The 14,753-nt window shown below is 55.4% G+C and overlaps 1 protein-coding gene across 3 annotated transcripts in view; it reads left to right on the top strand.

Annotated features, from left to right (window-relative positions):
• Positions 1 to 14,753, top strand: part of CGNL1 (cingulin like 1) — a 48,132-nt gene that overhangs the window by 10,872 nt on the left and 22,507 nt on the right. For all 3 annotated transcript variants that reach the window (XR_013539047.1, XM_020784788.3, XM_072982104.2), the window contains exons 2-8: positions 7,446 to 9,046; positions 9,342 to 9,436; positions 10,065 to 10,158; positions 10,635 to 10,736; positions 11,534 to 11,682; positions 12,370 to 12,505; positions 13,035 to 13,247. Coding sequence is in view for 2 of the 3 variants with exons in the window: in XM_020784788.3 (XP_020640447.3) it covers positions 7,466 to 9,046; positions 9,342 to 9,436; positions 10,065 to 10,158; positions 10,635 to 10,736; positions 11,534 to 11,682; positions 12,370 to 12,505; positions 13,035 to 13,247 (2,370 nt within the window). In the remaining variant the exon portion in view is untranslated. The remainder of the gene's footprint in view (positions 1 to 7,445; positions 9,047 to 9,341; positions 9,437 to 10,064; positions 10,159 to 10,634; positions 10,737 to 11,533; positions 11,683 to 12,369; positions 12,506 to 13,034; positions 13,248 to 14,753) is intronic.

A 14,753-nucleotide genomic window follows, 5' to 3' on the forward strand; every position in this document is an offset into this window, starting at 1 on the left:
GGGCCTCAAACTGCTCCCTTTCCTTCTCTCCTCCCCACCCCACCTTTCTTCATCCTCCCCCCCCCCCAGTCGCTTGCCAAGGAACTCCTCATTCGGAGCTGTTCCCATTTTAAAAGGGAAGGATCTCTCAAATAATTGCCGGACTCTTCGGATGAAGGTCCCGAGAAAGACACAATGCTGGCCAGTGGCCACCTGGCCAAAGTGGCCAAAGGCGGAGCAGAGACGGGTTTCGGTGGCCAGTTGGCGAGTGGGCAGAGCCATGGCAGCCTCGTGGAGGGCACTGGTTCCATTGTCTTCTGCCAGCGTGGAAGGTGGCGGCTCTGTGTTTATTCATGTACAGCCCCCAAAGAAAATGCACAGCGCAGGAGGATCGCTGGGCACGAGGAAGGGGGCACCCTCTCGCCTCCTGCTGCCATGAGCCGAGGCGGAGGTCCTGCTGAGGGTGGCAAAGTGAGGACAGGTCCATGGCGGGTGCATCGAGGAAGCACCGCCGTGCCCCTCAGAGGTCTGCCTTTTTTTGGTTGACGGCTATATTTGGACCACTGGAGCTGGCCCTGCCATTGGCAGTTTGCCTGAGGTGGAGGATGCTGGGCGCCAGGGCAGAAGAGCAGCAGGGAGGTGGTGGTGGGCAGAGTTTAGGTGCCATGTGCATCCCCCACCCCCACGGACTTCACGAGGGAGTCTTCGGGAGGAAGATGTCCTTCTGCCACCGTCCGGGAACTCTGAGCAGTGGACAGGAGCCCCTCCAGCGGGTGGCTCTCTGTAGGGAGCTGCCCGTGGGTGTGCGTGCCCGCCTGCCCTCATGTGCAGAGACACTGCCCTCTCCTTTGCCATCAACGGCAGAACAGGTTGGGTTGCTCCTGTTTTCATGATGGGCGGTACCGTTTTATTACTTCTCCTTAAGGCGACAAAATGAGATGAGTTGTAGCCGATAGCTCAGATTTTAATAGGACCATTAAAAAGGGGGCTTTATGAGCCTTTCCAGTTGCAAGCCCTTGATTTGACAGCCTGTCAATGAATCAGTGGACAAAAGGATGAACTGGTCTTGCCGCCCTTGAACGGGTGGGTGTTGTGCAGGTGTCGGCTAAGATCTGAACTGCCCAAGGATATTTGGGGTGGACGCGCCGGTCTGCGTCCATGAGGAGTTAGTGGTTGATGCGAGGACCTCTTGATTCATCAGGACTGGCCATGAGCGAAAGGGAACTAATGCCAGACTCTTCTTCCTTGTTTCTCAGATTCTCCACCACCTTCTCCTTTTTCATTCCCCTGTATTTTCCTCCCCTCTTTTCTTCTTCCTCTTCTTTCTCTTCTTTCTATGTACATATTGCAAACGTATCCGGCTGTATTCACCTGCCACATGGGTTTTGAAGAATAAATATTTTTTTTTTTTTAAAATAGCCCCATAAAGAACTGGTCTTCGACTGTGTAACTAAGCAGTTGGAAGTGACAGAGAAGTTCTCTGGAATATTTTCCAGTCCTTCAAACATGGAATTTGCAGATTTTTTTTAAACACCAGGAGCTGAGAAGGAATTCCCAGCCGATCCCAAGTGAACAGCTGGCAAAACACGGTTTGCAGAGCGACTTCCACCCTTCCTCTGGCTGCTTGTCTTGCAGGGGAAAAGGGTTTCCCTTCTGGCAAAAGGAGCCCACAGACCAGTTCTGTGGCAAAACAGGTTGGAAGTGAGACCGTTGTCCCCCCCCCCAAAGCAGGCAGCTTCATAAACTTTCTTGGTTTTTCAACCCACTCTTTGGAGAGCCAGAGATGGGTAAACAACCGCAAGTGTTTAGAAGGCCTCCCTGTTGGATTTAATTTGAGGGTGTAGGAGGATAATTCTTGCCTACAAAACCCAGGTTGGTCCAAACAAGCAAGTCACTTGCGGTGTCCTTAGAGACATGCAAAATTATTTCCTGCAATTTCGATCGATAGCAAGGTGGGGAACCTGAGGCCCAACGTGGGCTTTCCTGAGGGTCCCGGTCCACACCTTTTAAGCTTCCCCAGCGGGCCGCCTCCTCTCCCTCCGCTTCCCAATGTTCCTCGATGGTTTTCCAGCTTTCCTAAAGATTGTTTTCCATTTTGAAAGGTTGGCAGCCTTCCAGAATGCCCTGGTGACCAACCGTTAGAGCTTCCAGCTAAAAGGTGGTGTTTGGAATCCCACCCTTTTGCTGTTGGAAAAAAATGGACCCCCTCCTTGAATTTGCAACTCTGAAACTGGATATGGTTCCTCAGGCTGACGGAGGTTCCCCCCCCCCCCCCGCGGCTGATACGCCCTATCAGTCCTCTCCGTGTTTATTTACTTTCAAATCTGTTAACTATCAAGTACTATAAAACAGCATAATAAACTGTAATAAAACCATTATGTGGCAGGCGGGAGAATCGATTTTTAAAAAAACCCAACAAAACCAAGGGGCCCCCAAAAGCCATGCTCAAAAGCCAAGAAAGCAAACATGGGGAAGAGGCGCCTGAGCGCTCAAGACGGACGTGGCCTGGGTCGCGTGGCCCGCCTCCAGATCTCGCTGCATCCACCCTTCCGGGTCTTGAAGGGCCTCAGAATTCTGCTCAGCGAGGGTGGTTCCCTCTGAAGGAGGGATTTCTCCTCCCTCGCTGATTCTTGGGGTCCCCCCTTTCCAGCTGCTCCCTCTGGCTACCCTTCCGGTTCCTCTGCCTGCCTTCACAGCCCAGCTGCGCTGTTGTCTCTACTCCCCTGGTCTCCTGCCCCCCCCCATCTCTCTCTCCCTCAAGCTGCCAGCTGCTCAAGAGGAGGAGGGGGATGGCTGGGAAGACAGAGCGGGGAGAGGATGGGGGGGGGAGAGAGAGGAGGACGAGTCACCTGTTCGCCTGTGGTGATTCCATTTGCAGTAATAACTCACCACAACACATCATCTTCCGGGGATTGACTTCAGCAGTCTTGTAGCTGCAGTAGTGATCTGTGGCCAAGTGCAGAGGCTCCCCCCGCCTCCAAAAAAAAAAAAAAAAAAGCAAGCCCCAGCTGTTCTCCTTTAGTGCCAAGCAACAGAGGAAGGCTTTCTTTTCCTTCTTTGGCTGGCGCCCAGACTTCCCAGGTGAGCCCCTTTTTGCTCAGTCGAACTTGGGTAGTAACGAAGCCGTGGGTGCAGCCACGTTGCCTGGCTCGGCAGAGAATCTCAGACAGGTTTTCAGACTTCCTAAACTGCGGCGGATTGTCGTTTGTGCCAGAAGGATCCCAGGGGTTGTTGGGAGCAGCCCCTGACACATTCAGACCCCGTTGCTCACCCTGGACGCGGTGATTTGTCCCAACTTATTTAGGAGAGGCAAAAAGGCCGCCGGAGCCACGGGGCCTGCCCGCTGTCTGTCATTCTCCTGTTTTGCAGACAAGGAGACTGATTCCTGGCATGTCAGAATTGATATCCCAAGAGAGGGAAGCAGAGCAAAGCGGCTTTGGTTTCAAAAGCACGTGCAGAAACGGGAGGTCTCCCTGAAGCCTCTGTTGGGTGGATCCAAAGAGCATCCAGAGGGTGCCCTTCCGACCGACGGGTGGGTGCTGTGGCAGCCCTTCGTGACATCGGTTGCCTTCAGCCAGGGGGACAGTATTTGGAGCAGACGCCACTTGCCTTGGAAGCGTCGAGACCCGAAGGTTCTCCGAAACCCCTCTCCTGCCTCGGCTAAGTTAGGAAATCAGGGTGTGAGCCAGAGTGTGAAACTGAACGGAGTCCAGGTACTGCTCGTATCTTTTATCTTTTGATGGGACCGCAGGAAATAGTTGTGCTGGTTTTATCTGATTGGGAGAAGTCCACGTCCATAGAAGTGAAGTCATAAATACCTTGGAACTGCGGATTAAGTGGGGTTGATCTGGCCCAGGAGGCTGATAACGCACCGCAGAGCACAGAGCGCAATAGCCGTCCCCTCCAGGCACTTGCTGGTCAAAAGGGATGCCTTGTTTTTCTTTCCCAAAATGTTTATAACGCAGCTCCCGGTCCTGACACTGATAGATGTTCCTTCTCAATTGGCCTGTTCTTGCAATTTTTAAAAGGGTAAGGAAATGCAAATGGTCAAGGGGGAAAAAGATGGCAGTGGGGTGGATGAAGCCATGCCTGGCTCTCAGCTGCCCCTGCCTCCAATTAAAAGGATCTCAGATGTACATAAAAGAGAGCGAGCGGGCTTGAAAAGGTCTTTCAAAAGACCAAAGAAACTCATCTGGTCACAAAATGAGACACAAAATGCAGATGGCTTCGTACATCTTGTACAGCAAAGAGACAAGGGCCAAGGAAGAGCCCCGATCGTTGATCAGAGCACCGGCCTGTCTCATCCAGCAACCTCTTGCCCGCTCAGTGGTCAGCCAGTTGCCTCGGGACCCCCCCCCCAGCAGGGCAACTGAAGCCTCCCGCCACCCACGGTCTTGAATTTTCCAACAACTGGAGAAGCCTCTCTGGCTGAGTTGCAGATCAGCCGTGCTCATGTTTACTCAGAAGTAAACCTTACTGGGTTGAGGTGCCATTTATGCTTAGGCACGTGAGCATAGAAGAGCCTCAGTGCTTGTTGGGTAAGAACCCAACAATCTGTGGTGTGAAATGGGCAGCCAAGGAGGGGTGGAGACCCTCCGTTCCGACGAGAGGTGGGCCTGGAGAAGAGGCACAGGAGAAGGCTAAGAAAGGGGCCGAGCGTATTGGCCGTGGCTTTTTATGTGGCTGCCCCCCCCTTAACTTCTACGCCGCCGAGCGATGTCATTCCCACCACCAGCTCCCCGCCCCCCCACGCGGAGGAGGAAGGCACCTCCACCCCATGAATATAAACTGCACATTGTTTCTGCTCAAGCTTGGCTTCCAAGCCTGTCAAAACCACTCAGGTTTTGTGTTGGTTTCCAAAGGCCCGGGATCTGGCGGAGGGCAGGCATCCTTTCCGGATTGTCTCCTGCACTCATAATACCTGGAAGCCAGGCAGCAAATGTGGGCTGCGATTGTGCAAGCGAAACAAAAGGACGCTGAAGGGAGCGCGGAAGTCCACGGCAGGCTCGGGGTGGTGGCGGGGCTGAGATGCGAGCCTCCGGAGGGGCCCCGCTGGCTTTCCGGCCGTTGTTCTTCCACCTGTAGTTTCCTTCCTGTGGCTTGGCCCTCGCTGAGCTGCTCGCTCCTCGTCCTCGGGCAGGGCCAGAGGCCGGCTCCAGCGACGCCTGTCCCGCACGGTGCCCCCTGGGCGTGGGTGGCGCCCTTGTCCAGGGTGAAAGGCAGGGATGTGCTGGCTCTCCACGTTGAGCAAAGGGGGCGAGGGGTGAGGCCAGTCCCTGGCTGAAGAGCTCACCTGTCTGTTACAGATCACTGGAAGAGGGAGTTCTTTAAGTGCTGGTTGCATGTGATGGTCACAGCAGGCGATTTCGTTATTCCCTCACCTCCTAGTGTTTGCAAATCAGCGTGCTTTGTTTTGCGGTTGGCCTTCAGAACATAAGTATGTTTTTTCTTTTGCAAATCTGATTTCTCAGATGCAAAAGTCTTCCTTAATAACTTTTTGGGGAAACCAATGTAATTTCAGTACTCATGATGTGTTAGCATGTACTGTACTGTAGTTTGAATGAATAAATAAAGGCCTTTGGTCTGAAGTGCCCATAATACTGCTTTTTCAGAGCAGATTGGTCTCATCCCGTTACTGGGCTGCTGAGCGACCCACAGTTGTTCCAAAGAGGGAACGGGAACCCCACGCTCGCTTGCTGTGTCGCCTGCCAGCCCTGGCTTGGCGTCAGAGTCTTGAGCGTTTTCCCACTGGAGGCCAAGAGAGCCTCCCCTTCACCCTTGAAAGGCCCCTTTCGGCCACTGGTGGCCCTTTCGCGAAACCTTGTAAAGGAGGGAGGGCGAGGGCCGAGCTTCTCTCCAGTCACCCACCCAGTGCATCGTCTGAAATGAGGATCTCCAGGACGTTGCGATTCCTCGGTCCTTGCTTTCTCCTCCTGTTTCCTTTGCTTTGGTGGGAAATCAAAATGTCAGGTGCTGAAGATGTGCTTCCTGGCTGTGGCCCAACAGCTGATTCAACAGGAAAAGTGCAGCTCAGTTGCTGTTTTGTTCCTTTATGATCTGATGTTTATCACTTGGGGGGGGGGCTCTGAAATGGGGGAAGGATTTCCGGGCTGAAGGAGAAAGGAGGTGGTGGCAGGAGGAAGCCATGGGGCATTGGTCTGGTGGGCCCCCACCTCGTTGGGGGGAACCCTCCCTCTCCTCCTGTTCCTCTGCAGGCTGTGAGTCGGTGGGAGAGGAATTAGGCTGAACAGAGAGAGGCTGGGCCAGAGGTGGTGCCTTCTCAGCAGTGCCTCCACTCCTGTGGAACTCCTTGCCTCAGGAGATCCTGCTTGGCTCCCCGCTTTCTCCATCCCTCTTGCCTTCTTTCTCACTTCCTTGGAATCTTCTCCTCCGTGCAGAGCGAGATGGGGTTGCACCGCCAAAAGAAAGAGCGAGCGCAAGAGTGAGAGGGTGCAACTTCCTAGCCTGATTTTTAAAATTACAACCTGATTGAAGGACACATTGTAGCAATGTTGTGTACGTGTGTATCTATGTTTGAAAAAGAGAGCCCAAGAGCAAATGTACACTTTTTTTTTTTGTTTGGTTCTTTGCTTTGGCTTCCTCATTTGGAAAAAGTGCTTGCCACATAGGAGTTTATTTATATGTGGCATGTCTGGGTTGCTACTGTTCAGTCAAACTAATGCACCAAGAACAGCAGTTGGAAAATCAAACTTGCAAATATGTATGAAAAACAATAAGGCAACAGACACGAAACAGCGTTAAAACAAGGAATAGCAGATGAGCAAAGCTAGTATTAAATGGCACCCCCCCAAAAAAATAACCCCGGTTTCTCTGCTTCCTGGGCCTGTTGAAAAGCCCACGCTTACACGCAGCCCACTGACTTGCACGCCAAAGGACTCACTTTGGGGACAAACCATTCCAAAGCCAGGGAGCCACCGCGGAGAAGGCCCCGGCATGAGTTGAGGCTCCCTCTCCCACCTGGTGGGCGAAGAACAGAGGAAGGGCCTGTAAGGAGGATGCGAGCAGCTGGCAGGGGCCGGCGGGCTGGGGTGGAGGCGAGGGTGGGCGGGCCTCGGTCTTGATCGGCCACGTGGCTCTCCGGGGCTTGCCAGTGACATAAAACCATTGCTGTCTGCTGGATGCAAATTTGGCAGCCCATTGTTTCCTTGGGCATTCGCCAGCCGTCCAGGGCACGGGAGGGAGGCGATCCAAGGCATGGCCACCATCTGCTACTCCTTCTCCTCCATGAACCCCATGGAAATGCCTGGAACAGCACAAGGAGACGCCATGCGCTTCCATGCACATGGGGTGCCCCGTTGTCATGGTGGACGTGGGAGGTGTGTTGCAGATTTTCCTCAGGTGCCACGTTGTCCGGGGTCGGCCCCAAAGGCCTGTTCAGTGGATTCCCCAGGGACTGGCCCAACGAGGCTGCGGGCGACTCATGTTCTCCTCTCTCCTCTTTGCAGGGCTGGGGCCCATGTGAAGGATGGAGCCCTACCTGGGCCATTTCAGGGCTTTGCAACCGCAGCGGGACAGGGAGCCTCTCCATCTGAAGCAGGCCAGCGAGGATGCCCCAGTGGCAAACAGTCTGCCCGGCCCAAAGGGAGGAACCTACGGGGTCAGCATCCGAGTGCAAGGGATTGACGGCCATCCCTACCTTGTGCTCAACAACGCAGAGCAGCAGTTGCTTGAAAACCACACGGCCTCTGAAAATGGCCAGCAGGTTGCCACCCAGACCCTTAATAGATCAGTCCCAGGCGCCAGCTCTTCCCGTGAACTTGAGGAGACCACAGGTGAAGGCAGGCCACGTTCGGGCACTTACAGGGCCCTGCCAAGTACGTTCAAAAGGACGAAGCAGGCCAGCGTGGATGATGGGGAGAAGAGCAGCTTAGAAATCAAAGCTGGGCTCCCAAAGTCTTCCAGCCTGTTGAATTTCCAGAGGCATCCAGAACTGTTGCAGCCGTACAATCCAGAAAATAATGCCCTGAATCTGGAAGAGTTTCCGTTCCCCCCGTTCCATACATCAAAGCCTCTTGCGGATGAAGAAAAAACGGACGCAGAGTCTCGGAGCCCACCCCTGAAAGTCGCACCGCTCAATAGAACCACCCTCCAGTTAGCAGAACTGGCCAAACCGAAACCCAAAATGGTGGATCTGACCAAGCCTGCCGCAGGAGAAGACGCGAGCAAGCAGGATCTGGAGCGCTCCGGGGCTGCGGAAAGTCTTAATGGAACGCATGGATCTCCTTCCTCGAGCGGGGGGTCTTCGCACACGGTAAGCCCGCCCACCCTCCAGGAGCCCAGGAAATGCAGGCCTGATCTCCTTCCTTTCCGCAGGCAGGATTCGGCCGGCTCTGTTCTGGACAGCTCCCGGCGGTCCTCGTCTTCCTCCGCCACCCCCACTTCCGCAGCCTCCTTGTACAAGTTCTTTCTCGATGACCAAGAGTGCGCCATCTACGCCGACAACGTGAATCGGCACGAGAACAGGAGGTACATCCCGTTTTTGCCGGGGACAGGCCGCGACATCGACACCGGCTCCATTCCTGCCGTCGACCAACTCATTGAGAAGTTTGACAAGAAAGTCGCCCCCCACCGAAGAGGCAGGCTGGGAATGAGGAGCAGGATCCACCCGGAGGACCGGAAGAGGTCCAGGAGTCTAGACAGCGCCTTATTGCCTGGCCTCCCGCTGAGTCCGGATGGCTTGGAAGAGTTTAGTAAAAATCTGGAGATGTCCTCGGAGCAGGTCCAGGGGCCTGCGAAAGCGAGCCTGCAGAAGCCGTTCTCCCCGGATCGCAAGCCAGCCTCTCTCGGGCAGCAGGTGGCCCCTCGGACGGTGGGCAAGCTTCAACCAGCGATGGCCAGAGGCCCCCCCGGCACCTATTTCAACTCTTTGCGGTATCACAAGCAAAGTAAAAACACCAGCGAGAGTGTGGCTTATAAGTCGTCTACACTTCCGATACTGAACAGAAAAGTGGAAAATAAAACGATGACGTCCACTCTCTTGTTACCAAACCGTGCTGAGGCTCAGAAAAATTCTGCGAAACCATTTGCTTCCTCTTCAAAAGTCCAGGTAACTTGGGGCGGGGACTTTTGTGAAAACTTTAAGCCCCTTCAAAGATGTAACTCTGGGCATGTGGAGGGACTGGTTGGTTAAATCCTGTGTATTTCACCTCAAAACCTGTGTTTGGAGGTGGTGGGAGCAGTTGTGCGCAGACCGGGGCTGTTGGTGGGGCTCTGTGCCATCACGAAGGTTTCTGTGCCTCTTCCCGGGGCACCCAGCTTGCTTGCAGCTCTGGGGCCAACCCTCTTTGGATTCCCCCCCCCCCGCGGGGCCTGGGGCTGACACCTCGCTCTGTGTTCCCCAGGTGACCCCAGATCTCCTCAAGGGCCCGCAGGAACTCTCGCAGCAAACCAACGAGGAGACAGCCAAGCAGATCCTCTACAACTATCTCAAGGAAGGGTTTGTGGTCTTGCCTACACATCTGGAGGGATGGCTTGAAAATACAACCGCTTGGGAGGGGTGGTTGGGGGGGGGTCTGGCCCGCTTCAGCCTGGCTTCCCCCTCCCTTGCAGGCTCACAGCTGTTAGTCTTGCCCCTTCTCACTTGGCCAACCTGCTAGGAAGCGGTGGCGGTGGTTGGACCTCCACTCTGCCTGCCCTCGACGGATCCGCAAACCTCTGCCACAGGAGGCCCAATGCGCCCCACCCTTGCTGTCCTGCAAGCAAGCCGGCCGAAACGTTTCCTTTTAAGCAGTCCTTTTCCCTTCGTGGCTGACCTACTCTCTAGGAGACAAGGTCAGCCACGACCTTGGGGGGGTCGGTGGGTCTTGTGTGGCTTCCAAATGTTTTCTTCCTAACATTTTAAGATGTTATTCATTCTTCTTTAATATTTGAACAGTTCATTTCTTCTTAGCTTTTAATATTGCTTTGAGTGATGTAAGTCTCAAGGAGAAAGGTGGGGTATGTATAAATAAACAAGAAAACAAGTGGCTTTTTGCATAGGAAGGAAGGAGTGATAAGGGAGCTTTTCATTTTAGATCTCCCAAAATCTTGCCTTCTCGGGGGGCTGATCTTTGTCCTCGTTTCAGGAGTGGGGAGAACGACGATGCAACGAAACGGAAAGTCAACCTGGTGTTTGAGAAGATCCAGACGCTGAAGTCCAGAGCAGCTGGGAGCAGCCAGGTAGAAAAGGCACCTGGGCTGCAGAAGGGCCTCCCTGGCGCTTGACCAGCTCTGTGGAATTCCTGCGGGGGGGGAGGAGGAGGAGGAGAACTGGCCCCCGCCCTGCCCGTTTGGGCACCTGAACGGAGGCACAGGCTCGGGGTCATTGTTCAAAAGTCCTTCTGGTTGAGTCCAGGGGTGTGGTGTGCGCAGATGGGGTGCCGACGTGCCCGGGTCGCCACCGGTGCCACCCCTCCCCAACGGCCCCCTCAGGCTGCCAGCCTCCCCTCTCCCCGCGCCCGTGTCGGCCCTGCCCGGGCAGAGCCACGTCCCTTGTTCGGGGCCCCTCGCCTGATTGTGCCAAGGCTGGCTCCTGCCCAGAGTCAACAAGGGTGCCCTCCTGCTACCGTGTGTGCCCTGATTAATTCCAGGCTGTGGCCCCTCAAAAACAAGGCACGTTGTGACGTTTCGCACAAACTCTCCTTCTTCCACGACAGGCTTCTGACACTTCAGCCGAAGTCAAGGGGCTGGTGGAGCAAAAGAAGGCGCTAGAAGAAGAGCGTTCGGAGCTGCAGAAGAAGCTGGATCTGGAAGTCTGGGTAGGGTGACGGGCCTCCTGCCCGTTCTCCTCCCCCCCGGCCCCAATTATTCCACCCCCACCCCGTTCAAAAGCAGGAGAAAATCTACTTTGTGGAGCCCCTCAAATTGTTCTATGATGTCATAACAAAGCGGGGGAGGCAGAACAAGGAGAGCCACAGATGGATTTAGAGATTACGGATCCTGAGTCGTGTCCCTGGTTCTGTTACCCTCTTTATCCAGATGGTCTTCAGGGCAACCAGGGAATGGCCAATCCATTTGGGGAGGGGGTATACAGCTCAGTGGCAGAGCCTCTGGTTTATTTGCAGAAGGCCCCAGATGCCATCCCTCACGTTCCCCCCCCTTCAAGATTCAGTGCTCAAAGAACGATGAGAAAGATGCCACACTGGGTTTATACTTGGCTGCTGCCAGTCAGAGCTGGCAGCGCTGGGCTATGTGGAACTGCCTCCATGCACACAGATCCTGCCCAGGGAGCCGAGTGCCACTGAAAAGGCAACACCAACGCCGCTGAACATCGGCCCGGCTCCACTTAATCCCTGTAAATGGCCTTATTTTCAAAGAGCCATCTCTTGAGTTAGAGAGCAATGCTTCTCTCCTCTTTCTCCCTTTTCTTAAAAAAGGGCCTCACAGCTTCAGATGGCCCCACTCCTTCCTTCCTTCCTTCCTTCCTTCCTTCCTTCCTTCCTTCCTTCCTTCCTTCCTTCCTTCCTTCCTTCCTTCCTTCCTTCCTTCCTTCCTTCCTTCCTTCCTTCCTTCCACAGCTGACCATCCTCATATATTTCTGATCTCCTCTCTTCAGAACCAGCAGAACATGAGAGAGGAAAGAGACGCCATGAGGGGAGAGTTGAGGGAGCTTCAGCAGCAGCTGGAGAAGAGTCTGGAGGAGAAGGATGCCCTTCAGAGGCGTCTGGAAGAAACCGAGAGGGACCTGAGGCAAAATCTAGAGGAGTGAGTTTCATGCAGAAGGAAAGTGTGTGTGTGTGTGTGTGTGTGTGTGTGTGTGTGTGTGTGTTGTGGTGCCCATGTCTGTGAGGTTGCTTCCTCTTGGGCCTGATCCTAGAAGTCTGCAAGTCACGGGCTGAGTCCTCTTTCTTGTTTCCAATTCGGAACCCTCTGCCACTTTTTTTCTTCCTTTAAACATACCAATGTAATTCTAAATGCACAAAGCTCAATAGGATCCTGGCTTAGGAGTGCGCAAAGTGTGCAGGACACACAGTTGATGATGACCCTCGGAGGATTTCATTCGTTTCCCTCGGAAATCAGCCTCCAAACGTCAAAAGATATTCCCAGTTCCTTTGTTGTGGCTTTGGCTCTGATTCCCAGCATCCTGAGTGACCTCCAGCGCCGGGGCAGCCAGATCAGTAGGACCAGCGGCAGCATCATCACAGAGGACACCAGCTGCCCCTTCTAGGCAGCCGAGTCCAGAGGTGGAGGCAGGCCCGGCGCACGCCCACACCCTGCCAGCAAGTCTTCCATTCCCTTTTTTCCAGAAAGGTGGAGGCCTCTGAGTCTCTCTCTCTCTCTTCCTCCTCTGCCCCCAAAGTCAGGAAGGTTTTCTCAGGAAATGGGGCCGGCCACCGGCACCGTGCGTGAAAGGAAATCCCTGAAAGGCACTCTCCTCATTTCCCTTTTCAGGCTTTTCCAAGTGAAAATGGAGCGGGAACAGCACCAGAGCGAAATCCGGGACCTGCAGGACCAGCTCTCCGAAATGCACGATGAGTTGGATGGGGCGAAGCACGCCGGGGAGGGCGAGAGGGAGATCCTCGCTGAGGTGAGCTGCGGGGGGTCCAGCCGGCGTGGGTGGGCTCTGTGAAGAGGGATGGGCGTCTGCGGCAGGGCCGGCGGTGGTGGTGGTGGCGGTGGTGAGGGGCTCTCCTCTGTCCTGGACGGAAGTGAGCAGGCCTCTCGCGGCGCTGAGCGCTTCACCGGCTGTGCTTCCTTCCACTGGTCATTGGGAGAGTCGTGGATGTTACTAGTTCTCTGTGTGGCCCACTACATCTTGGGAAACCCTCCCTTCAGGGCGGGCACCCACTCAAGAATGCCACGTTTGACTGCCTTGGTTTGTTACCCCGAGATGGTCTGTACCTGTTGAGGCGCTCCACGGGCGGCACCTACCTGGGCCCGCCCAGAGGTGGCTTTCTCCTCCTGCATCAGTGGGGGTGGCTCAGCCTGCCCTCCCGCCCGCCTGGAAGGTCCTGGGATTGAAGAATGTGCCACCGGTGGCCTCAGAAGGGTCTCCTCGGTTTGTCCAGGAAGCTCCGTCTGGGCCTTGCTTGAGGAGACCTTCTTTCCCGGTTTAGGAGCTGATGCAGCTGAAGGAGGACCTGAAGGACGTCCTGGTGGCCCGAGAGCAGCTGGAAGAGCTGCTGAGGAAACGGGAGCGGGAGCTGACGGCCCTGAAGGGGGCCCTGAAGGAAGAGGTGTCCGGCCACGACCAGGAGATCGACCGGCTCAAAGAACAGCACGGCCAGGAGCTCCAGGCGCTGAGGGAGAGCCTGGAAGAGGCCGTGGAGGTCAGTGAGGGGGCGCCCGCCCAGCTGGACTCTCCGCCCTAGAAAGAGGACATGGGGTTGAGCCGGGGTGTGTGTGTGCACAGGTACGGAAGGGGCTGCTTTCCAACACCCCCTCCCCCGTCTGCTCAGATTTAATTAGTCTTCCACTTAGAAGGATTGTTAATGCAATTATAGGTGCTAAGGCTCCTCAGCCTCCCCTGGCCAGGGTTGGCCTAAATGATGCCCCCCTGCCCCCCTGTCCTTCCTGTGTCTCAGTGATGGAGCTTTTTGCTCCCTGCTGAGCATCTGTCCCTCGATGAAGAGAGCTGGGGGTGGGGTGGGGTGGAGGCTGGCGTCCTGGGCGGCGAAAGACGAGCACTTGCAAAACAGTGTAATTATGGCTCAGTCGTTAGGGGGGCGGCTCAGATTCAACCCCAGTGAAGTATCTGTCAGAGACCCTCCCCAGTAATTGGCAGTGTTTCCGTTGTGAAGCAGGAATTACAAGTCACAGGAGAGAAAAGTGTGTCTGTGGGGGGGGGCACAGGGGGGTCTGTGTTGAGTTTGGCGTTGGGGTGTGTGTGTCTGCGGCCGGGGCAGGGAGCGCATAAACAGCCCTCCTTGATCCTAGGGTAGGGCTGAGCCTTGGCTGTCTGGGGGGGGGGGCTGGTTTGGGCCACGTCCCCTCCAGGCGACCCACCTCTGGACGCCAATGGGACGCATCCTCACGCTGTAGGTGAGGACCCAGAGCCGCTCTCCTTCAGCTGCTCCCCAGGCGCAGCCCCCAGGGAGCAGGACGTTTCAGGGCCAATCCTGGGTGGGTGGGGAGGAGTTGGGTTTGACCCTCTGGATCAGCCAGACTGGGCTTTTGTGGATAGCCCCACTTCTTTTTTCTTGTTTGGATCTGTTTGCACCGACCGACACAGCTCTTTCTTTGAAAGCTCAGACCCTGACGGGGGTGTCTCATCGCCCGGTGTCTTGTTCCTCTTGGGCTTCCCACCCCTTCCCCTCGGGTTCGGCGTCTGCCGCTGTGTCTCTCCGTGGACGCCGTTCTCCTGGGTCCAAGCCTCTCTCGGCCACGAGGCTGCCGAGGAAGTTGGCCCAACGCTGGCCTCCCAATGGTATCATCGGGAACGGCTCAATGGGTGTCCGTCGGATGCCAGCCTTTCCCGTTCAGGGCGGAACAGATCCACAAGCTGATGCCCGGTGGGAAGGACAATCCACCCCTCCCGTCGGAGCGAGGTCACTGCCCGGAAGGCAAGTTAACGTTCTACTTGATTCCTGTGACCTTGGCCAAGCACACGGTGAATGGCTAGCTAAGAGGATAACCCAGCCCAAAAATAACCACTTGTTGATAAGTTAATCCTTTCCCCGCTTTGACTTCTGTTTTTGTGTACGGTGTTGCGGCCTGTGTACACGGGGAGGTGGAACCCTTTGTTTAGCGATGGTCTCTGAGTGCGCTGATGAGACAATAGTGTTGTCTGCCCTGTTGTTAGACCAGGTGGAGGCAATGGATCCTGCCTTGGCCCC

Source organism: Pogona vitticeps, chromosome 12 (genome assembly GCF_051106095.1).
Source record: "Pogona vitticeps strain Pit_001003342236 chromosome 12, PviZW2.1, whole genome shotgun sequence".
Taxonomy (NCBI): domain Eukaryota; kingdom Metazoa; phylum Chordata; class Lepidosauria; order Squamata; family Agamidae; genus Pogona; species Pogona vitticeps.